At 45.9% G+C, this 24,407-nt stretch overlaps 1 protein-coding gene across 1 annotated transcript; it reads left to right on the plus strand.

The window, feature by feature from the left end:
- The first annotated feature begins 1,989 nt into the window (after positions 1 to 1,989).
- On the plus strand, positions 1,990 to 23,209 carry LOC136562700 (synaptotagmin-like protein 2). The gene is made up of 16 exons (XM_066559673.1): positions 1,990 to 2,251; positions 4,355 to 4,506; positions 7,392 to 7,485; positions 8,562 to 8,652; positions 8,828 to 8,921; positions 9,534 to 10,646; positions 12,025 to 12,123; positions 14,007 to 14,098; positions 15,133 to 15,234; positions 17,475 to 17,644; positions 17,783 to 17,885; positions 18,531 to 18,692; positions 19,388 to 19,466; positions 19,952 to 20,051; positions 20,299 to 20,504; positions 21,574 to 23,209. The coding sequence occupies exons 1-16, from the start codon at positions 2,151 to 2,153 to the stop codon at positions 21,717 to 21,719; spliced, it is 2,904 nt and encodes a 967-aa protein (XP_066415770.1). The 5' UTR covers positions 1,990 to 2,150; the 3' UTR covers positions 21,720 to 23,209.
- Positions 23,210 to 24,407: the final 1,198 nt, after the last annotated feature.

Genomic DNA, 24,407 nt, shown 5'->3' on the forward strand with positions numbered 1-24,407 from the left:
AAAAGTTCTTGAGAAGCAAATACTGTGATATGTCCCTAGATACCTTTTCAAAAATAAAATCTGTCCCAGAAAATTGTGTGAATGTCTTTGTAGAAGCAGGATTGTGCCTGAGAGCCAGAGAGGAGTAGATGGAACTAAGCATGGAAGAGCCATGCCAAGCTGGAAGAAATGTAGGTTTAAACAGCAGAGATTCACCAGGGCTTTTTATTATTGTTTCTGTTTAAACTATTTAGAGTGGTATGGATAGTTTCTCACATGATAAAGGCTATATTGTAGTGTGACAAGCACAGCCATTCTTGCCTTAAGAAGTAGGAAATGTTGTTTCCTTTCCTCCTGCAATTTTTTACAAAAACAATAACAGTTTTTATGACAATGCCATTCCTTTTATTAGCTTTTTCCTGCAGTGTTCTGAGGGTTTTATTTGTAAACATTATGGTCAGATGCCTATTCTTTCTCTTAACACATTGTTACACCATTACAAAAAGCACAAACGTTTGTGAGTTTATAATCTGTAAAATAAGGTAAGTCTGTGAAATGATGTCACATGATGAGCAAAGTTCACCGGTTCTCAGCTTTGGATGGGTCCCTTGATGAAAGAGGTGCACCATGTCCAGTCCAAAGTGACAAATACTATGAAGATGCCAGCTTTGAGGGGTCTGAAGGAGCTGTGGCTGGTTAACATGGAGGCAGAGGTGTCCAGCCCAGTGAGGATGGCTGCAAGGGGATAATTCCTGTGTCAGCTAGGATGGGCTGACAACCAGGTAGCAATGGGGAGAAGTTTCTTGCTGACAGCAAAGCACTGAAATAGGTGGCCTGAAGGGGCTGAGGTTGGTATCCTCAAAGGCACAGATTAGAAACTAAGGGTGATACAAGCTTTGAGGTAGGGAATGGGCCTGATGACCTTCAGATCATGTTTGCCATGAAAGATGGGATTTATTGATTTTTAATGATCTGACTCCCAAGGCTGTGGCTTTGGAAGAAACAGCAAAGTATCATGAAACCCACAAACACCTGAAAGGTTTGCAAACAGTAGAAAAATTGAGTGAGGTAGAAACTGCCTACTTGGACAGGAGCAGAACTTTTCCTCCCTCAAAGGTGGGCCTTACTGCCCTCAAGTTGGCCGGGAGAGAGGAAAAGGAATAAAGTGGCAAGGCAGTGCTTGTTTTACCTTTCCTCCACGCCCTGCAGCCTCTGGCTATTTTCGCTGTCTTTTGAAACACAAAGTGATCTGCACCAGCAGTGTTTGAATAGCAAATATCAGTGCAGCATAAAGCAAAGGGCACACATATTAGGAAATGAGCAGCCCCTGGTATTTCATAGCATAACATGCAGCAGAAATACTTGCAGGTTGCTGTTCTGTCATCTTCTGATTGCTTTACAAAGGTTGGCTGCTTATCCTTGGTCGCATTTAGGGCATAAAGAAGTGAGGATAAGAAGAATGGAGGTAAAAAGCAAGCAAGCAATTTGGTAATTTATATACATATTTTGTTTGTAGCATGCTGATTTGACTGTTTATCTGTTAGTAGGAAAGGGCTAAAGTAAAACATTGTCTTGGTTAGGTTAATACCACGTGAGGAGCTCTAGGACAGGGAGGAAAGTAGGGCAGCTTGTTTTGGAACTTGTGCTGGAGAACAAATAGAAACCCCCAATGTACACATTCACTTGCCATATGTCACGCTTATCTGAAAGGCATCTCGGTGCTGTTCCTTTGCAGGGATGCTTGAACTCCACAGAGCAGACTTCCCTGCTGAGGAGAGCTCATGCCAGAGCTGCTGGGGCTGCAGTGGGTGAGAGGAGCTTCGGTGCCTGTTGAGGCAGGAGCTGCTCCTTCCCCTGCTCCCCTCTGTGACTGACGCTGGCACCAGAATCGCTGCGACTGAGCCTGAGGAAAAGCAAAGGAGCCTGACTTGCTGAGAGAATTTTTCTGGCAGGGGAAGGCATGCAGTGCAAAGAGCTGTGCCAGCCCAGAGCCTGGAAGTGCAAGTCCAGGTGCTAGGGTGAGTTCCACCCAAGCCATGCTGTGGTGACTCCTTTCTCTGCACCGCATCTTGCTCGGCACCAGGGCGCTGTGAGCGGCTGCCCATGGCCCTGGGCTGGATTAGTGCCTGCTCTGAGTCCCCTTGAGCCATCTGAAGAAGATTGTAGGGAAGATGTTGGACTTGAGCTTCCTGACCGAGGAGGAGTATGAAAAGCTGATGAAGGTTCTGCAGAGAGATGCAGAGCTGAAGAAGAAGGATGGGGATCGCATCAGGTGAGAGAGTGTGTGATGGCAGGGTGTGAGCTTCCCTTGGGGGAGACTTTTTCACTTCTTTGAGAGAGGAGCATGTGTGTGGGTGCAGGTTGCAGCAGTACTGTCCGTTTTGCTCAGATCCTGATAGATCTTTTCATTGTACCTGGTCTTTCTCAGCCATTCTTCTGTTGCTGCTGTCCTCTCCTGGCAGGAGGGGATTCTCCTTTTGAGTTCATCATCAGCCCTCAGAGATGCCAAGGGCAGTCACCCCTTTCCTGCTCGGTGGGGGAAGATGCTGGTTTCTTGGTGGCAGAGGTCTGAGCAGGGGAGCAGCTGCTACCTTGTTTTACTCACCTGGTAGCACAGAAAGGCCATAGTGTGTTTTAAAATGAGATTTTACAAAATGAGGTTTTACATCCCCTTCTCTGTTGCCCCGTGTCTTTTTGAGGTGGGTGTGTGTGCACCATCTGTCAGACAGAGAGGGGTGATTAGAGGCTACATGATCTGTCAGAGGTTTGCAGGGACCTGTTCCAGAGCCAGGGGTTCTGGCTCAGTGCAGCTCCTCTGCCACTGGCCATCCTGGAGCTCAGGTCTGCTTGATCAGGATTGCTTGTTGCTGCTGTTGCTTTTTAAATGCCAGCCATTAGACCATCTGGGCTGACAGTGTGCACCACGCTCAGGGAGCTGGCACTGAATTCTCCATGGCAAGAAATTAGTAACTCAGTGGGTGTGGGTGGCACTGTGCCAGTTTACCCCAGTTAAGGATGCAAGTCTTCCATTTGCTGTTGAGCCAAAAAAAAGAGTAATCCCTGTACAGAAAGGCTGCTCAAGGCTTGAAGAGGGAGCAGGAAGCTTTGCTGCTCCTGGCACCCTGTGTGCCCTGGCCTCTGCTTGGAGGTGGGAGCTGAGGAAACAACTGGAAGCCAAAGCCTGGACTTGAGGTGTTTGTGTCTGCATGCTCTTCTTACCTCTCCTCTGAGTTGTAACAATTTCAAAAAAGCTTGTTTTTATTTATTTTGGGGTTTGTTTGTTTGTTTCTGAAATGAAATATATTTTCTCTCTGAAATGGAGGTTTGGTAAAAAGAATGTTTGGATTATTTTGGTTTTGTTTCACTTCTCTTTGAAAGCTGTTGCACAGGAGGCTTTGATTTGGGGGTGAAGTGAATTAGGTCCTGCTCAGAGCCCCTTGCTGTCAATTTGGCTACCTGCAGTAAGACATGTTTGGTTTCAACACAACCTGCCTGCTAAATGAAGTCAATGGCATTTCCTTGATGTGCTGCCAGCAAGATTAAAATTACTATTTCCTCTGGCCCAGCACCTTGAGACCTTCATGGAGGCAGTGCAGCCCTGGACTAGATGGGAGCATGGCCTGCAGAGGCTTGAGCCCAGTTATCCCTGCTCCCTCCTGGTCTTTAGGCAGCCAAATGTGACCCTTCCAGGAACCCACCCTGACCTGTGCTGAGCTGTGCCAGCTGAAAGGCAGCTAATTCAGGAAGCCATGGTGAGGAGGATTAGAGTACAGAGCACTGACAGGTTTAGGTGCCAAAAACCAGCCCTGGGTGTGCCCAAGAGAGGAACAGTAGGAGAAGCCATGCCTAGGAGGGAGAGCTAACTGCAAGTGCCAAAATAGGCGTGGCAGGGGGAGCAGGGAGAGGAGAAGTGCCCAGGGAGAGTGCTGCAGGGACAGGCGGCTTCCCTAAATATCCTTATTTATTTCTGTGGTTTACAGCAAATTTGATCCAAAAGGTTTTGCCATAAATAGATTAATAAACAAATAAAATGGAGAAGTGCAAGACAGATAAACAGCCCCACCCCTTCCTTAACCCTCAGGGCAGCCAAGCAAGTGGACAAATCTCCTTGCCAGGTGAATGATTTGGATTTATGAAATTTGGAAGAGGTGAAAGCCTGTGTTTACAAGGTGCTGTTACCATTTCAGATAAAGAGTAAATCAGGTGTTTACTTCCTGCTGTTCTAATGCTGGTTTGGCTCTAGTGATTGCAGAGAATAATCTCTGGATCCTTCATAGTGTCAGAGAGGTGAACCCATGGACATATTGCAAAGGTAGCTCAGGGGAAGTGGAAACCTGGAAGATCTGTTTGGTGATGTGCGTGCCCTGCCTTTCAGGAGGATTCAAGGCTCCATCACAGATGAAAAGAAGAAGAAGTTTGTGACAGGGGAATGGTTTTCAGAAGTGAAGGCAAAACGGTTCCAGGAAGACTTGGCAGGGCCGGATCTCCTTCGGGCATCCATTAGAAGGAAAAAGGGCAAACCAGAAAGTGAGTATGTTAGTGCACATCTTCCCAAAACAAACTGATGGACCAGAAAAACATTGGTCCCATTGGGTGGGAGGGATGGGAGTCTCCCTGTACTGGCAGTCTGTTGAGAAACAGTCGTGTTGTGATAAGGGGATTCTCATCTATGTTTTCAGTACCAGAAAAACATCCCTTGTTATCAAAATCAGGATCCAAAGAAAAAATTACAGTGTGGCCAAGAAGCACATTATTCCCTTTTCAACTTTTTTTTTTTCTTCCCTTTTTCCTCTGTTTGTATTCTCAGACTTATTTTGGTAAAGCTCAGGTATAACATGGGACTTTATTCCTTCCTCTTACTTTTTCCTCTTACTGCCATTTTACATTACTGGTTGTGCATCAAGATTCTGCAGCTAATATATTCACCTTAGATGAGATAAGGGCCTTTGCTTGCCATATTGACAGCTTTTTCCTTCCCCTGGAAAGATCAGTCATTCACCTCTGCTGGCTTTCAAGGTGATGAAGGGCTGCATGTTCCTTTAGTCAAATCTGTGTTCATAACTCCTGATTTGAGTCTTTGGACTTAACTCTGTGTTAAGGAGGGAAATGAAAAAATTCCTTCATGGAAAAGCCCCACTAAGATAATTTCTGGCATTCCCTTTGCAAGGTAAGTGGGCTGAGGAGGGGTGGAAATATGTGCTTGCAAAGGAAAATTCCCAGTGATCTTTTCTGGAGGAGGGTTTTAACCTTCAGAAGGGAGGGTTGTGGGGATCCCTGAGGGTTTTCACAGTTGGTATTGATTGTAGTAGGAAAACAATAGTCATGGGCAGTAATACAGATCTATAAAACAGATAGATACCCTGTATTTACACTACAGCCTGCAGAGCAGCACAGATGGATGAATTTGATGATAACTTCTTCTTGAGCTTATGTGCAATTCTTGAGGGCTAAAAATCACCTACAAGAGAGACCATTTTATCCACCTGCTGTGGCAAGTGATGCACAGTTACTTATCCATGTCCCAGGCACTAAGAGTCTTTGTTTTAGAGTGGTAGGAAATGAGTAAAAGTGTTAGAGCAGGAGTGCCTGCCAATTTTATACACATGTATAAAAATGCATGTATAGGCAAGTTAAACTGGTCAGGCCACTCCTGATTTCTGTTGGAATTTGCTTCTTATATTGTCTCATCCCAAAGTTAGCAAAGGCATATGGCTTGTCTTGATGGATTGTAATGCACTAAACTGTTTGTGGTGATAGGAGCCAGGTGTAGCTGTGGCAGGGGCTGAGCCATTTTTAAGGCAGGGATTTGGATGGGTGGGAGTGAAGGCTTCCTGTTGCCTCTGCCAGGCAGGAATGAGGAGCTCTGTCTGAGGGGGAAGTGTCAGTGAAGAGCAAGTACAACACAGAGCCTTTGCAAGTGGGATGAGAAATGAATACAGTCTTTGGTTGTCAAGGTCTTTTCAGCCATGACAGGCACAGGGAAAGTGTGGGAGCTCTGTGTTTGGGTCCTTTACTCCCAGCACAGCTACCTGCTGGCACCTCCCTCCCCAGGTCTGAGGAAGAAGAGGAGGATGTGGCTCACTGTATCAATAAATCTGCTCAGTGTGCCCTGCTGTGCCTGCACGTGCCATGGCCAGCACGTGCCACCAGCCATGTCTGGGGTTCTCTCTCCTAAAACAATGTTCAGTGGTGCTTTGTGCACATCAGTGTTGGCATGGGCAGGACAGTCCCTCTCTCAGAAACATGCTCTCTAAAACTGGCTCATTCCTACACAACCAGGCTCTTGTTTTTCAGCAGGAGCAGTTCCCTGACTTCCACTGCTCTGGAAACCACAGGGCCCCCCAGCTTCCCCCGCTGTGTGCCAGACATGCAGCCCTAATGCCACAGCTCTGAGCAGGGCCAGGGCAGGGCAGGAGGATTGGGAATGCAGCATTTTTCTCCATAGGAGTGCACAGGCAGGAGGAGTGAATCTTTGGATATGGCTGTGACTTGCAGGCTGACCCTGCTGGATGGCACCACCAGGCAGTGTTGAGTCTTGAGCTTCTCACCATAGGAGTGGCATGCGCTTGGGCCTCAGGAGGTTTTCCAACCAGATAACAAGCAAGGCTATACTGTTTAATATTACTTCTGAATCCTCTGAACTTCTTTTTCTATTGAATTGTTTAATGAAATATATCCTAAAATGGTTTGTCATTTCTTGTAATAGGTAAATTTTCTCTTTAAAATAGACCTAGCTGCATGAATAAATATGTGCAGATCTTGTTGACCAGACTAAGGTTACTTTTTATTCTCTGTTTGAGAGTTTAATCCTTTTGGTTTTGCAGTAGCAAGAAAACCCATTTGCTAACAAAATATCTAATACAGCATTATACCCTGCAGTCTGCTGTAAAAGTTACCATCCTCTGTTGTTTTTAATTTGGGGTCTCTGGGAGCTCACAAGATATAGCTGGGCCTTGTGCCAGTAAAAATAACAGGGATCTCCTCATTAACTGTATTGGCCTCCTCCTTTGTTTGCCAAGATCGGATGACTTGAGTCAAAACAGGAAATGGCTGAATTTAAATCCTGGAACAGATTAACTTTATTGACAGTCAGTGGCAGCATCCTGTGGAGGTTTCCAGTGATGTGACAGCTCCTGGAACAAGTCAGGCATTGGGCAGCTTTGTCCTCTTGGACCTGCGGGGTCTGGAAGTGCCTTTGCTGCCCTGGAACCACCCCAGCCTTGGGGAGAGCAGACAGAAGCCCTGAAAACCCTCTGAAAACCCCTGGAAACCCTCTCCACTTAAACCCCCAGGGATTGTGCTGGTGGGACTCTTTTTCATTGGGTAAAGCATTTTCTTACCCCAAACAAAACACACCAAACATGGCAAGTTTAATGAAATGTCATTTCTCAGATGTCTCTGTTGTATTACAGATGAGGACAAGAGGCACATCCAGACAAGTCTGGAAAGCAAAGCTGCCCCAGTTCCTGCCTTTCCTGAGGACATTGCTGGTGCAGGAGAGGGAAGGTAACTCTGCTGCATGTGCAGTGCTCAGGCTGCTGCTCTTACTTCTAATGAGAATTGAATGCTACCCATTAAACCCTGGTCTCTAACTGAGTTTCCAAGACTCTATAAGTAATAAGTTCTATAGGGTATTTTTTAAGTCCTTCTTCTAGGAATTGTCAGAATATCAATCCACCCCTAATAATCAAGTGCTAATGTGCTTATCCCACAAAGGTCTTTTCCTGCATGATTTGATAAGGGATCAGTAAAATGGAAGCTGTCTCTAATGCCAGGATGTGCTGGTTAGTTTTTCAAAGTAATTATGGTTTTATTTGTTTAATTTTTGCTATGGAGCAACACTAACAAAATGAATGGTTTGAGGAAACTGCTCATTTCCTGCTGGTGCCAACCTTTGTGTCCAGTGCTCAGCACTCTCCATCAAGGCTTGGTAGGATTTCACGTTGTGCTGACTGAGCAGAAACATCCATTATAAAAGCACTCCAGTGAGCAAGTCAGTGACCTCACTCAATATCCATGGACTGTGGAGAAGCATTTAAAATATTCACATATTCATGTATTATTGTTTCCATCGTATTTGCCTTTTTTTTTTTGTCAGCAGAATGAAGAATCATTCTCCACAGGTGGCAGTTGCTCCAGTTAAATATTAAATATGGGCTTTGACAACACTTGGAAGCCTCTTGCAGGTGATTAGTGGGTGTTGTTTAATGAAGGACCCAGAGGCAACAGGCCCTAGGTACTCCTGCTTTGCTGGCACAACACCCAGTGGGTTTTTGCAGGGGGTTGGTTAAATCCTGAAAAGCTAGCTTTGTTTTTCTCATTCAGTCTTAAGCAAGGTGTGGCCTGTTCCTTCCTGGGCCATAGCACAGAAATGTCCCTCCCTTCTGCATGGCCCTTGGGCTCTTCTGGCACCTCCCAGAAGAGGAAAGTCTCAATAAACTTAGTAGTTGACACACATTGTTTTTAGTGAGCAAGTTCTGCATCTGAGCAGAACTGAGGTGGTGTTGAAGACTGCCTGAGCACCCAAACAGGCACATCATTACCACAGACCTCCTTGTTCAGGCATTTCTCCTCTCCCACAGATCCAGTACGCCTACTCTTGAAACCACAGAGCAGAAAATTCTGCCAAAACCGAAGCCAAGACTTCCTGTCCAGTTGTCTGCATCATACAAGGTAGTACAGGCAGAGCCTCTGCACTTTGTTTTGTTACTCCTTGAGGCTTCACACAATCTATACCTGCTGACAGGGGCTCCACAGGCTGCCTGCCCTGGTGTCTCTGCTCAAATAAAACACATTTTTTCCAGCTTTACCAGTATTTATACACTGATAAGATTTGTTTTCTGTGCAGAGTTCCAGCATACATGATGTCTCTTCCTCGGAGAGTGACACAGGAACAAGTCCAATTGTGACTGCAACAAACAGCTTTCATTTGTCTGGAAAAGGTAAGTTTTTTGTTCAGTGAGCTATTGGTGCTTTTGTCACTCACATCAAACACCAAGAGACAAGATGTTTTTCAGTGTGTGTACAAATAAATAACAAAGAGTACCTTGGCATATAAGAATGGGCTGCCAACACTTTGTGAATTGCAGGCAGGGCAGCAGGGACCAAGGGAGAAAGGAAACTGATGAAATTTCTCTGGGCTCTCAGTACATATTGAACTGAGTGCTTGGCTCTCAGCTCTTTAATCCAGAAGAGGACTTACCCCTCTCTTTCCAGCATTGACTGCATAGTGTAGTTCTGGAACATAGCAAATAGCCAGCAGGGAAGCTGTAAAATTGAAAGGGAACCTGCAAACAAATCCACAACTCACAGCAGCAGTTTAGAGCTCAGTGGATTTTCTCAGTGCCCTGTTGCAGGGAGAAGGACTGGGGTTTTCAGGGCTTTCTTCAGATGGAAGGGAGCTTTCTAGAGTCTGAATATGGAAAAGAACTAGGAATATATTGATGATTTCTAAAAATTCCCTGTGTCTTCTCATTGAGAAATTGCAGCCCAGACCTTCCAGGGAGGTTGGATATGATGCAGTGGGATCTGAGCATTTGTTGTTGTTGTTGTAGGTCATGGAGTATCTCCAGTGCCCACCAGGCTTTCAGAGGATGCTGAGCCTCAGCCCAGCACTGCAGCTGGAGGAGAAGCTGCTGATGGAGCCACAGAGGGGCCAAAAACTACTCCTGAGGAAACTTATCCTCCCAGCAAAATACCAGTTAAGAAGAAACCAAGCAGAACCTTCCTGAGGTGTGAGCAGGCTGTGAATCACACGGGGCCAGCAGAGATCAGCCTTTCCAAGGAGGAGGCACCGGCAGGCCCCAGAGTGCTGCCCACAGACGGGGAGAGCGGCCGGGCCGGCAGGCAGGGGGTGAACTACACCATCTCAGCCATGAGTAACAGGGAGGAGGAGATCGGCCTGGACCGTGAGCACTTCAGGAGCCTGAAGGACTTTTGGGAGAAGGGAGCAGACTCTTTTGGGGCAGGGGGCAGCCCGGAGGCAGGGCTGGGTGAGGCAGACCCTCGGCACCTCAGGCTGGGCCGCTCGCTCTCCCTGCAGCCTGGGCCAGGCCAGGGCGCTGAAGGGAAGCCTGGTGCCTTCACCAGAACAAGGACCCCCTACAAAAGGACAATAACCCTGTCTTCCAGCGAGGAAGAGCCAAGCTGTGCCACCCCTGCAAGGAAGGGCTCAGTTTCTGTCACTCCCAGCTCCACCAGTGCCAAGAGCAAAGGGGGCCTGGTTACAAGAAATGACGTGCTGGGTGAAAGCAGTGGGAAGCTGCTGATGCCCGAGGAAGAGAAGGTGGTGCAGCACTGCTCCAAGAAATCCAGACTGCCTGTGAGAGCACCTTCCATCCAGCTTGAGTCACCCACCAAGGATGTGTCTGGCAGCACGCTGGGGCCAGGGACACCCGTGGAGGAGGAACTGGTGGTGGCAGGAGAGCGCAAGCCCACAGGGAGGGCCCCGGCCAGCAGGGTGCAGATACTGATAGAGCCTGTGCCCACAGATGGGGAAAGCGAGGATGAGAAAGAGGAAAGGTCTGATTTGGGCACTCAAGACAGCATGGAAATAAATGGAGAGCTACCTGAGGAAAAGATGTGCGAATCTTCAGACCAGCCAACACCTGGTGAACCATCTGGAGAGAGAGAAGCTGTTCAGGGAGCAGACTCAGCTGTTTACTCAGGTACTGAGGGCTGTGACCGCACCCTGTGAAATCCAAATACAGAGCCATCCCTAAGCTGGTTTTCTTCCCTAACCCTTCTGCATTTTGCACATTTTCTTCATCTGCCCATTTATCCTATATTGCAATTTGTGCAGAGTTATCTTTATGGAATGTGTTCCACAAACAGCTCTGGAAACAAATCTTGTGTAGCCTAGTGTGAGTGCAGAAGGGGACAGTGCCATGTTGTTCCCTTGCTTTCCTCCCCACTCCCAGTCCCTGGGCCTTACCTGCAAGCAGCTCACCTTGGGACAGCCCTCCACTGCCTACAACACAACACAGGAACTCACTTTATGTCACTCACTGGCAAGATTGTATTTTCTTCAAATGTGGGACTGGAAGAATTCTTTGTGATAGCAGAGATAAGTCTAACACAAATAGAAGAAATAAAATGTGAAGCAAAGTGTTTAATAAATACACTGGCTCTCAGAGTATCTTGATATAGCCACTGGCTGTCAGTGCCTAAATTACATTTTGTGGTTTTTTGGAATGTGCAAGTGAACTTTGATATTAAACTTTAAGCAAAGTGGACTGAACAAGGAGTCTGTTCTTCCTGGGTTCTGATACCATGTTCTCAACCATGATGGTGTCAATAGCATCACCATTTTAGCAGCCTCTTCCTCTGGGTTTCATGGGCTCTTGTAGTGACTGTTACTATAAGAAAACATTATTGTTACTTGCAACTCTACATTTGGGCTCTGATTACCCTCAGCTCTGCTCTCTTCCAAGCAGACCTATGAAGAGAGAGCATCTTCCCTTCTTTTTCCAAATTTTCAGTCCTCATGTACGTGGATAAGACCTGTTTGAGAGGATTTTCCACAGACTAATCTGATTTTTATTTTTTAATTGTGTAATTTCTTGGCTTATTTCTTACCTCATGTAACATTCCTATGAAAATCCTGACTTGCACTTCAGGTCATTGTAAATATTTTCTTTATGGAATATTTTGGGTTATGAAGGACATCTAAGATCATTAAGTCCAACCATTTATACACTAGATCATTCTAGTATTTCTCGGGGCTTTTTCCTTTATTAATTAATTTATTTCAGGATGATATTAGCAGATGGCTCTGTTTCACTGGAAGCTCTTCACGAGAGGTGGTGTGTCTTGGGGACTGGGTTAATCCAGTATTTGCATTTCCTGACACAGTGTGAAGAGATTTTCCCAGGGGAGACATCAGAGCACCTGGATCACTGGGAGGCAGCCCTGAGCAGTGTGACTGCAGTGTGCTCTGGGCAGAGGGACCAGGGGAGAGGCACACACACACAGGCCTGTTGATGCACTGCCCATTGTGTTTATTTATTTATTTACCATGTTGATTTGGCTTTTTGTGTATTCCAGAGGAAGATGGGGATCATTCTCCTGCTGCTCAGGCACTGGCCCGAGCAAATAGCATTAATCTTGCAAAGAGCATGGTGAACATTTACACAACCACAGAGAGTGAGTAACATCTTTCTTTCTTCTTTTTGGTTTACATTTGCTGTAGGTGATATATTATGCCAGTTTTTCATCACCATGCTTCTGTGCATGTATCAGGCAAGGAAAATGACATATTGTTTCATCATCAAATTAGAGAGTTTATACTGCCTAAAATTAAATTCAGAGCCAGGAAATTACAGCTAGATTGATGGTTTGTTACTTCAGCAAAACCACAAGGGCTTCGAAGGGTTGGCAAGAAGCTCGTGCTCATCTCTCCTGTTCCTGCATGAGGCTGTGGGATCTGCTGGCAGCCTGGGGATTGATCTAAGGTGCCAGAGCTGGTGTCAGCTGTGACCCAGAGCAGAGCCTGTGGCTGGACTGATGTCCCCAGCTGGGACATATTTTATGGTGACAGTCTCTCCCTGAGAAACCCAGAGAAGCTGAGGAGAAGGCAACCAAGGAAGCAGCAGCCTGCCTGAAGAAGCCCAAGCAAGCTGCAGGCATGGAAAGCACCTGAGGGAAGGCAGCAGCAGCCTCTGTGCCCAAGAAAGCCAATGACAGTCCCCAGAGGGATTGGCAAGTCCAAAAAGACAGCTAAGAGCTTGCCTCCAAGGGAAGGGGTGAGACCAAGGCTGCCAGGACTGAAATGAGAACATGGGAAGGCAATGCCCAAGGAAAGATGAAGGTAAAGCCACTCAGAGGCTTTGAATGAGCCAGTTTGAGTCCAAGGCTGGCCATGGGAGGAAGGCAGCTTGCTGGCAGGTCCCACTGCACAGCCCTGTGGCTGTGCCCACCCGGCTGGCACCTCGTGCCAAGCACTGCCCATCATGGGGTGCCTGATGTGGCACAGGGAACACTGGCTCAAGGCTCCAGGCCCCCATTGCTGTCCAGGGACGTGGTCTCCACCAAGACAACCAAGACTGCAGCTTCCCCTTATCTAGAGTGTCCTGATTTAGGGCAAATTGGGAGAAAACATAATATCCAGCATAAACAGAACACATGAATGGGGATACAAGCATCATAACATCACCCTAGGACACTGAGCCCCAAAGCTCATCCTTGGAAACCCTCCTGTAACAGCTTCATGTTTGCAGTATAGCAAATAGTCTGTGGATACTATTATTTATTCAAGGTTGGAAATAAAAATAGTAAATAGCAAATGAATGTTAAATCAAGAATCTCTTGGGCATTTTGAGCACCAAAGCATGTATCATCATGCCTAAAATGCCAAACAATTGTGTATATGTTCATGTACATATTTCTTTCCAAAACAAATTCTTCTGGGATGGAGAAAGTCATCTTCAAGAGAGTTATTGGAAGATAAAGATACAAACAATAAGTTTTAGTTAGACATTTAAGCAGTACAGTAACCATCTTTCTATTGATAGGAAACTTTCTAACTTTTTTCTTTTAGATAATCTGGCTATTGTCCACCTCTGTGTCTAGCAGAGTATTTGAGAGGTGTATGCAATGGTGAAATTGTGGGTATAAATATTTTAGTGCTCTTTTCTTCAGGGCAGTGTGCTGTGAGATAAAAATGTGAACATGGTTGGTTTCTTTGACAAGGAGGCAGATTAGGGTGGATTTAGTGTAAATTCAGTCTACACAAAGCAGGCAACATCCATGTCCTGGTGCCGATGAGGAATTAGATGAGCCACTAGAGGGAGTTCCACACTCCCACACGGTGAATGAAAATCACTGAAAATGCCTCAAGATGTTAATTAGGAATTTTTGTCTTGGGGAGGATCAGCTTCAATGACAGGTGACACAGACAGAGCAAGTAGGTAGTGCTCTAGTGCCTTCCACAAGCTTTTCCTCCTTCCTTGTGCTCTTTAATAAAAGTGTGACTTATAATTTCCTGATTCTGACCAGCTATCTTGATGCCTTTTTTTTTGTACCTGCAGCATACAATAAACCTCATTTGATACCACATCAATTTCTTGAACCTGAAAGAGTCAAAGAACTGAGCAGATCCTCTCCCCTCCTGTTGTCTGAGGTGGGTTGATGCCAGAAATGGCTGAAATAGTGTTCACAGCATCCCCTGGATGGCAGTTGGTGTCATGAGGGTGTTTCTCCTGGAAACCAACAGTACTTGCTTTAGAGCATGCCTTGGTTATGTCATGAATAAATGAGCATGTGGACACCCAGGGCACTGGGAATGTTTCTCTCTCTGCTCTGGGGAACCCTGACCCCCAGAGGAGCACTGACTTTGACCCTCATTCATGGAAAAAGTTTCCCAGACTTCAAGATAGACTAGAATCCACAAAAGTGTGAAATAGATTATAGACAGCAGTGTAGGTGTATCACTTAGGTGAGAAATTTAGGTTTTGGGATTTTTAGTATGTTGTGGATGGAAGCAAGATGGAGGGCACAGGGTGTCATCCTGGGTTTCTTCTTCATGCTTCTTCTTCCTCCTTCTCCATGGGTTTGGGGGGCATTTTGTAATTGGGCAGAAAAGTCTGCATTGCAGTTATTGGGTTAAAAGGGAAAATAATCTAGGTGTCAGTTCTTAATTTGATAGTTTAGTCAGAAAAGACCTTGTAACCAGAGATTGTTGGCCATTTTGTGCCTTCTAATGAAAAGCTGCTGAACTCACAGTAGTGAGACTGTTTTACTGATAAGAAATAATAAACACGAGTCCCAACATGAACTACCATCTCAAGTGCCTTCAATCCAGACCCAGAGAAACCCACAACTGGAACCTCCACATGAGAAATGCCTTAAGAGAAAAGCCCCCAGCAGGCAGAGCAGCTGTTCCATCCTGGAGGATGCTGCCCTGTGTGTCCAGCCACGCTGCTGTGTGCCCTTTCCCAGAGCCCAGGCGGGGCCTGCAGCTCTGTTTGGAGGCAGTGAGTGATGACGTTCAGTGCTGCTTGGAGGGGATGCCCTGGGGAGGCTCCCTGTACTCTCCTGCAGCTCTGCTAACCTGATCTCTGCTCATGGCACTCTGCTGAGCAATTCCTTTTTCTCTCCAGTGTTGCAAAGCGCTCCTTCGGCACAGCTTAAAGACGCTTCTTGTTTTCTGAGCAGACGGAGTCAGACACGGCCTCGGAGCTCAGCTTTCAGCTGGGCAGGCACAAGAAGTCCCCCAGCACTGGCAGCCACTCCTCTGACATGGCTTCTGTCTCCTCGGTAGGTCCTGAGCGTGGGGGCTCTGCCCAGGCTCCTCAGCTGGATGCAGGGATGCTGCAGTTAGGCTGCTGCTGCTGCTGGGGCCTCCAGAGCAGCCTGCTGGTTTCTGCAGGGTACATTGGTAAAGGAATGGGGGTGATAAATTACTGGCTCAGGTTAAATCCAGGTGCCACCTCAAAATAGAGACCCACTGAGTCATTGCTGGTGAAATTCCCTGTAAGCGACAGCCCCCCCTGCCAGGGGTGGGTGCTCTGGGTCCTGCTGGTGCAGGAGGTGGGGAAGGGGTTTCTAGGTGGGAAAATGAGGCACACAGCTCTTAAGGGGCATGTTTGTGGTTCAGGACTGCAGATGGGTACCCTCTGCAAGCTCATCCTTTACCAGCAGATAAGAGGGAACTCAGAGTTGGACAGCAAAAGCATGTTTTGGAGCTTCAGCTTCTAATGAAAGCTGAAAAAAGCTGAATGTGTTTAGTTGAGTGTTTTTAGAAGACTCTTTAGAGACAGTATTTGGGGATGGAGCTGCTTAAAAGTGCTTGAATTTGCTGTGTTACTGTTATAGATTTCTCCAAGGGGTATATTTGAGAGTTACAGAATATATGTGAAGCAAAGCTGGTAGGGAAAGGTCATGAATGGAGATAAATATATTAAAAACTTTGGGGCACATGAGTTCTTCTCCTAATTTGGAGCATCTGGGAGCTGAAAATGAGTCCAGGTCATGCAAGTGTTCTTGAAAATCTCATTCAGGATTCTCTGCTGGGGTGAGTATCCTGATGGGATGGTAAATGCAGCTCCAAGGACTGACTGGAGATGTTCAGCAGGTTTTTGGAGGTTATAATAAAATTCAGAGCCAAAGTAAGTTGGGGAAGACAGAGAAGAATTGGGTTAATTATAGGAAGGATTTTTGATAAATGTTCATGATGGTACCACAGAGAGGTGCCAAGAGGGTTAATGATTTGCTTTGTAAACAGCATTAGCTTTTATGATATCCTGTCAGGAATCATGATTGGTGCAAGGGAAAATTATCTCAGCTTTCTGTGGCTGAGCTTTGCTTGTGCTTCTTGACTTTCTATCAGTGAAAGACAAAGACCTGAAAAAAGAAGCCCAAGTTGTCTGGGCAAATTGCAGTTTTTTCTGGAAAAGCAAATAACTCCTGGGTGCCTAGCTCCAGATTTGTGTCTGGGGAAACCTCATGCTCCTGTGCCTTTGGGGCAAGCACAGGCTGTCTCTGGTGGGGCAGTGGCTCTTCAGAACAGGGTTGTATCTGTTTTGTGCTGCTCCATGCACATTGTGAGTAAGCAACAAGATAGGAATAGTTCTTCCTACATTTCCAGTCTGATAGGGTTCCTGTTAGCCTATTTCATGAATGGATTGACAATTGTGTGACTATGTCTACCTGAAATAACAAGTTCTTATAATATAGTTCAAGTTCTCTCAATATCTTTCTTTCTTAGTGATGAGATTGGGTCAGGATATCAGTTATTTGTTCTGTAAGCATAGGGAAGAGACATGTGTGGTCCCCCCAGGAATATCTGTGTCCATTCCCCAAAGTTTTGGGATTTAGGAGTGAAAAAACTTCTGTGTTTCTTGAGCATTCAATGCTTCTAAGTCCTGGTCTATGATAGCACATCCTTGTGAGACTCTTATAGGGATTTCCCTGTGGTGGTGTTCACAGGGGTCCCAGGACGAGGGAAGAGATGAGAATCCTGACTCCATGTTTCAGAAGGCTGATTTAGTATTTTATTATATATATTATATTAAAAGAAAATTATATATTAAAACTATACTAAAAGAATAGACGAAAGGATTTCATCAGAAGGCTAGCAAGGAATAGAATGATAATAAAATCTTGCAACTGACCAGAAAGTCCGAGACAGCTGGACTGTGATTGGCTATTAATTAGAAACAACCACATGAGACCAATCACAGATGCACCTGTTGCATTCCACAACAGCAGATAATTATTGTTTACATTTCATTTCTGAGGCCTCTCAGCTTCTCAGGAGAAAAAATCCTAGCAAAATGATTTTTCATAAAATATGTCTGTGACATTTCCCAGCTCTGGCTTGCTTGAGAGCAGCCACAGCTGTGAACCCTCTCTGTGTCAAGAGCACCACACTGCACAAGAACAGGAACACCAGAGTTTTTCTCTGGGAATGCATTTCTCAGGCTCTCATCTTTGCCCAGAACCAAGTCAGACTGTGCCTGTTTCAGTGGCACTGACCTTGCTCTTCCCCCTGGCAGGTGAGTGGCAGTGTGCTCAGTGTCTACAGTGGTGATTTTGGGAGTGTGGATGCCCAAGGAACCGTGGAATTTGCTCTGGACTATGATGAGAAGAACCGGGAGTTCCAGGTGCACGTGTCCCAGTGCAGGGGCTTGGCTGTGGTGGATGAGAGGAAAGGCAGATCTGACCCGTGAGTGACCTTTTAATGCCTGAATTCTGTCTTCTGGAGGATTTTTATTTTCTTTTGATGTAATGGTTCCTTCCTTCCTGCCAGCTTACTGGAGAGCTGGCAATGTGGGGCACTGTCCAACTGGAGTTTGTTTTCTAGGTATGTTAAAACTTACCTGCTCCCAGACAAAGCCAGGATGGGTAAGAGGAAAACGTCAGTGAAGAAGAGGACAGTGAACCCCGTGTACAATGAGGTGTTACGGGTAAGAACAAACACACACACTGAAAAGCTCTGCTGGAGTAGGCACCTCTGTCAGGCAGGTCTGGAAAGATCCTGCCTTCTTGGCCAGATTCTTTGCTGCCTCCTGCCTGCACTGCACTGCTCTTCCCTGAGCTTTGAGAGCCCTGGGGTGTTAAAGGCTCCTCTGCACCCATGTGTGTGGCACCCAAGATTTCTCTGCCAAAACCACACAGATCTTTGGATGCAATAGGGTCCTGCAGTCAGAGCAAGGGCTGTTTGTCCTCCCCCCTTCCCTGGCATGCAGTCACAAGGCACAGGACTGGTAAGAAAGGTCTGCATTATGTGATCATACTCATCAAAGCATGGAGGATTATTTAACAACGGCCAGGCCTGTGTTAATAATTCTTGAAAGAATATTGGTTTTGCCCTGTGATGAATGGAATGCCAGGTTTCCCTGTGCTCAGCAGAAAAGCTTTGTCAGGGTAGTAGTGTTGCTACAGGACAAAAAAAGAGATGTTCAGACTGAAGCCAGTCCATTGGTAGTGCATATGTGTGGGGTGGGTTTGAGTGTCTCAGAGCTTATTCAAGCTTTTGTGTGGTTTATTTCTGTTTGTGAAAGAAACAGAAGAAAAAATTTGAGCAACCTGATTTCTCTTTTTTCCTCTAGTATAAAATAGAGAAAATGGTGCTGCTGATCCAAAAATTAAATCTCTCTGTTTGGCACAATGATCCCCTGGGACGTAACAGTTTTTTGGGAGAGATTGAAATAGACTTGGCCAGCTGGGACTGGAGCAACAGGAAACTCAACTGGTACCCACTGAAGCCCCGGGTGAGTGTCTCACTGCAGTCCTGCTTTCCAGCCCAGCCCTGAAGCCTGGAGGGTGGCAGTAGTCCTTCCTGACTCCTCTGAGGTCTTTGGGTGGAGCAGGACAATGTGAACTGCACTAGGGAAGAACCCCTGGGCACCTTAGTGCAGCTCAGTGCTCAGAACAATGCCCTTCTCAGGTCTGTTTTGGTGACTGATCTGCAGGGACACAGTCATAAATGCAACCTGACACTAATCACAGCAACTTTGACATGACTTTGCCATTCTCTGCACTCACATGAAGACTTAAAAAAAAAAAAAAAACAGTCTTAAAGTCTTAAAAGCAGCAGAGTTCTAGGTGAAGCAGCTGATATGCCTTGAGAGGTGAATATTCAGGTGCCACTGTTTGTAAAGCCTGTACAGCTTCCTGCATGCTTCTGGATTCACAGGTCTGATATGAGTCCCTTTTAAGCAAATAGAGGACATTTATCTTTCAGAACCAAGATGCTTAATTATATCCAGCTGGACATGTCTGGAAGGGCAACCTTGTACTCTGAATCCTCAGGCTTTTGCTTCTGAGAGGCTGAGTTTGAGAACAAGCCCACAGAGAAATGAACTGCCCTAGGAGGGGGCTGCTTCAGCCATGGAAAATCAGAGTTTGTCCATTTGTGCTCCTCCACTGAAGTCCATTAAGTCAGTCATAACCCTTTCCATTTCAGAGCCTTTCTGCTGTTAATGGTGTGGATCATCGAGGAGTGATGAGTTTGTCCATTAAGTATGTCCCCCCTGGAAGCCTGGGTGAGTGTGGTTCATGCATTAAGGGCAAACACACAGCTTGCAGTGCCTCATCTGCTATGGGGCTGCTTAAAGAGCAATCTCATCAGAGCAAGACCTTGGAGATCAGCACAAAGGCAGTATTTGACAGCACTGCCTGCAGCCTACATCTGATTTCCACATCTGGACTTACTGGGGAGAGAGGAAGGGCTCAACGACCTCCAACTTATGAGCATGTGGCACTGTAGGGTGCTGTGATGTGGTAGGAGCAGCACAGAAGCCATGTTACTGTGGGACAGGCATGAGGTTGCTTTGGCTCAGCAGTTCCATCTCTTTTCCTGTCTGATACAGCACTGGTGGGTTGTGTCAGGAGCTGCTGCAGGGCTGAGATGCCCAGGGAGGGGCAGTGAGCACACAGGAGCTGTGTGGGTCCCACAGGAGAGGAGCCCTGTCATTCTGAGCTGTGGCTCTGGCTGCCATGACAGCTTTTCTCTTCTCATAAACTGCAGGGCCCAGGAATCCTCCCTCTGGTGAAGTTCACATTTGGGTCAAAGATGTCAAGGACCTGCTGCAGTTGCGTCCATCCGGAGTTGACTCCTTTGTGAAGTGGTGAGTGCCTGAGCACGGGGCTGCTCCTGCTCTGGGCTGTGCTTCCCACAAAGGCTGTGCTTCCTACTCTGCTCTCAGGCTCACCAAGCTGTGCCTCCATACTGGAAAGCCTTTGTGTTGCACTGGGAGAAGTGTAGGGGAGAATTGCCCTTGTTTTTCACCTGTAGGAAAAGCAGGAAAATCCTTGCTGTGATAAAGCTCTTGGTCAATGTTCAGTGTTCATGCTGTGTGCTTTCTCCTCCCAAAGCTATGTGCTTCCAGACACCAGTAAGAAGAGCTACCAAAAGACCAGAGTCATAAAGAGAGACACAAACCCTGTTTTCAATCACACCATTGTGTATGATGGTTTTCACACAGAGGATCTGAAGGATGCCTGTGTTGAACTCACTGTGTGGGATCATGAGAAACTTACCAACCATTTCCTTGGAGGAATCAGGCTGGGCCTTGGGACAGGTCAGTATTTTCCTTTATATTAACTCAAAACTGTTCCTGTAGTGCTACAAGGTAAAGTTACAGAGTATTTTGCTGTTGGAGAGAAACCAGGGATGGGGAGTCTCAGTAAGTGGTACCTGCACTGTGTCGTGGATGGAGGGGGCCCTGGTGCCATGGTAACAACCCTCTGTTCCCACATTTTCTGCCAACATCAGATCTGAGGTCTGGCAAAACTCAAGAGAGTTTTCCTGCTGGGAAAACAGGCTGCATGACAAACCAACATTATATTGGTGCTCCTGCCAGGGAAGAGTGCTCAGGTAGGGACTGGAATGTCACACAGGACAGCACCTGGTGCCTGTCCATCCTTGAGGTGCTCTCTGAGACATCTCACAGTGTTGCAATCGAGGATAAGTGTTCCCTGGGGAACAAGGCTCATGGTAGCTGGCAGGTCTGCCTGGCAGGTGCACACACTGTGGCTGTTGGATTTGCCTGTATGTTCTCTGGTTTCCACCTCACATGTCACCAGGTGGCTTGTGGACTCTCCAGAAGGAAAGGCCAACAAGAATAAACAATAAACAGCATAAAAATACCAAATCCAAATTAGCTGTGATCTAAATTTAGACTTCTCTCTCACTGACAAATAATTGGCACCTAAAATTTTGGTTGAATTGGAATGGATGTACACACTTTTCTGCTATGCTATGTTTGATTCCTATGGAAATAAAACAAGAGAATTTTGATGAATACTCCACCTTGTCCACAAGAAAATCTTCTAAGAGGAAAACCAACCCTTTAAGACCTTTCTTACCATTCAAAAACATGCAGAAAGGGTTTGAGCCCAATATTGCTTTCCTTGGCAGGTTATGTTTAGGGTTCTTGCATTTTATGGCTTTTGCAGTGACTTCATTTTGAGCTATGGCGTAGAATGGGCATTTGCAAGAAAATAGGAGGTGCTCAGGGTGCAGCTTGCTGGGGGACAGTCAGCAGCTTTTATGTTAGGACATTGCCTGCAGCAGTTACATCCCATTGAGTGTTTTTGCATGGAGTGGGAACTCTTTGTGTAGCTCTCAAAGTTTCTCATTCTTTTCAGGTTTGAGCTATGGCATCTCTGTGGACTGGATGGACTCCACTCAGGAGGAGGTGGCCTTTTGGCAGGAGATGATGTTGGCTGCCAATGAATGGATCGAGGGATTGCTGCCACTGCGCTCACTGGCAGGGAGGAAAAAGCTGAAATAACCCATTGCTGGGTGCCATGGAAATGCCCAATGTGCTCATTAGAATTAGGAAACTTCCTGCACCAGGGAGAAAGAGACCATCCACAGGCTGCAAGTGTCAGGGTAATAAGGCAATTAATGGGCATCACCTTGGAGGTGTTAATGTTCAGTACTAATCCACTCACAGAGGACATGGAAGATGCCAAACAGGATTTTAACCAAGAAGAAACTTATTTTGCCTTTTTGTTTAATCATTTATGTACTCAGTATATTTGAATTCCATTAAGCTCTGGGAACATTGGCAGAAGGAAAAGGAGATATGGATACTTTTTTTTCTTTTTACCATTTCTTATGCCATTTTTCTTCCATGCAGAGATGCAGTTGTACTGAAGCAGCAGCATGGTTTTATTCATACTCCCTGCAAGGGGTACACTTTGTACTTGGTGTCCAATTGCTCCAAATCACCAGCACAGTTTGAGAATGGGAGCTTTGCATTTGTCACCCGTGATAACACCTCTTTAACGTGAGGAAAATTGAGTTCCAAGGTGCATCTAAAGAAAGAGAGGACTATTTGCAGCAGAAAATGAAGAAACCTGAGGAGGATGACAATGAGAAATTTGATGTATTAATTTCTTTGTGCTTTAATCTGAAAGAGTGAAGGGATGCTCTTAGGGATAGTGGGATTTTGCAAGCAGGGACTGGTTTCCTGGCTTTTCCACAGGCTTCCTCGGAGACCTCAGGAAAATCTCTGTGAAAGGAGAGTTTGAGTGCAATATATACTAAAATGTTTGCCCAGAAGTAAAACATGGTTGCATTACTAAGGGGCCTTTGCCATGCCTTGTGTGCAAAACATTTCAACATGAACTGATGAGGTGGGAGGCAGTGTCACACTGGCCTGGCATCAGGGTCAGGGGGGAAAGGGCGCAGCCACACTGACACAGGAGGCACTGGGAGCTGGGCCAGAGGTAAGGAGGGGTGAGAGAATGTGCAGGGAGTGCAGAGCTGCAGTTTCCTGGGGGTCTTCTGCATCTGCATCCCCTGCTGCCCTTCTCTTCCTTTCACCTGATGCCTGCTGTGAGCTGTCAGTGGCTGGAATTTGCCTTTTGCCAGGAGCTTGCAAAAAATCTTTGCATCTGGCACCGTGGTGGAGTGGTGTTGTGAATACATTTTGAATTGCAGCTTTGTAATTTCTGTTTTGGATGTACATACTGTGATTAAATAGAATGTTTTTCTTTAGTCATCAGCTGGTTTTCTTGTACCTATTTTCACTGTGCTCCAAATAACAAAAAAGCAAAAGAGGTGTTAAATTTTTTTGTGTCAAAATGAGGCATTTTTGCCAAAGGGCAAGTGAATTGTCATGAAGAAATAATTTTTATAACTATCCTACTTTAGATTTTGGCTCTCTGATTATTTTGGTATTCTTCTTTAATGGATTGATTTTATTTAACTCAAGCCTACTGTGAATTTTCAGCTTACCAAAGATGGTTGTAAATAAATGAATGGAAAAATGTACACTTAGAGTAATAAGACTTTTTCTTTAAATGGAAACATTTAGGATATAATCAGCTTTCATGGGAAAAAGAAAGAATTAAAGTGGTCTTGCAGTCGGAAAAAGACAATAATTGGAAATGCACCAGACACAGTAATAAAAGCACTAGGAGAGAGTCCACAGAACAACAGAATTAAGCAGTGACTGTCTAATGAAGGAGTTGATTCATCTGTAACATCAGCCCAAAAATACTTGGTAGGGGGTCCAGCTTGACATGTTTTGTTCACCAAGATTTGGTCACTTATTACCTTTGTGGGATAAAATAACAATACTGGGCCTAAGTTGAGAGTTTTAAAAAAAATATGATCCTTACCTTAGGTGCTGAACATGTGAATATTTATACATCAGTGCACCTGAGTGCTGTGAGGAGCCCTGGTGCAGGGGTGGGGGGTTCAGCTGGGATGGATGTGCACACATCAGTGTGAGCTGGAATGGATGTGCACACATCAGAGGGTGCTTGCTGCAGTGAAGTTACCCACAGAACTGCTGCTTTCCTCCTGGTGCTCCCCTGTCCCCAGGGACAGACAGGGATATTCCTGGGGCAGACTTTCTGCTGGGGCTGGAAAAGTGGTTGGTAGCACCAGGGACTCTGTGTCAGGTCCAGGTCTCTTCCTGGTGGGTTCAGCTGATTCCTCTCCACCTCCTCCTCCTCAGCAGCATTACTGCATGGCAATGTTGCCAGAAGTGCTGGTTGCATTAATGGAGCTGGAAATGGTTGTGTTGGTGTGTCAGGAAATGAACAGATTTTTCATTGGTGGTTCCAGGAGGGCAGAAAAAGGGGGTCAGTGGGCCAGTTCATCCCAGCAGAGTTACCTTTATGAACTTGGCACGGGACTTTGTGAGACTATTTTTGTACTCAGATTCCATTGAGGATTTTTTTTGTTAATCTTTTCCTGGCTTGTTTATTTAAATTAAGCCCTGATTAACTTAAGAAGCTTTCTTTGGCACTTAATAGTTTATCAGAGTAAAAGATTACGCTGCCAAACCACACACACTTTGTCACACAGCTGATTCTGGGGCAGTAAAATTTGCTATGCTCTCTGTTTCACTTACTGCACAGAAAGCACTTTATCATGAAATGACTTAAGGCACATTTATTGCCAGTGTCCTGTGGAGGAGCAGAGGATCTTGTGGGTATAAGGTTAATGGCCTGTTTGCTTG

Source organism: Molothrus aeneus, chromosome 14, assembly GCF_037042795.1.
Source record: "Molothrus aeneus isolate 106 chromosome 14, BPBGC_Maene_1.0, whole genome shotgun sequence".
Classification (NCBI taxonomy): domain Eukaryota; kingdom Metazoa; phylum Chordata; class Aves; order Passeriformes; family Icteridae; genus Molothrus; species Molothrus aeneus.

Coding starts and splice junctions, on each gene's coding strand:
- LOC136562700 (XM_066559673.1), top strand. CDS start 2,151: ATGTTGGACTTGAGCTTCCTGACCGAGGAGGAGTATGAAAAGCTGATG. Junction 17,645..17,782: donor AGGAAAGGCAGATCTGACCC/GTGAGTGACCTT, acceptor TTTGTTTTCTAG/GTATGTTAAAACTTACCTGC. Junction 18,693..19,387: donor GGTACCCACTGAAGCCCCGG/GTGAGTGTCTCA, acceptor TTTCCATTTCAG/AGCCTTTCTGCTGTTAATGG.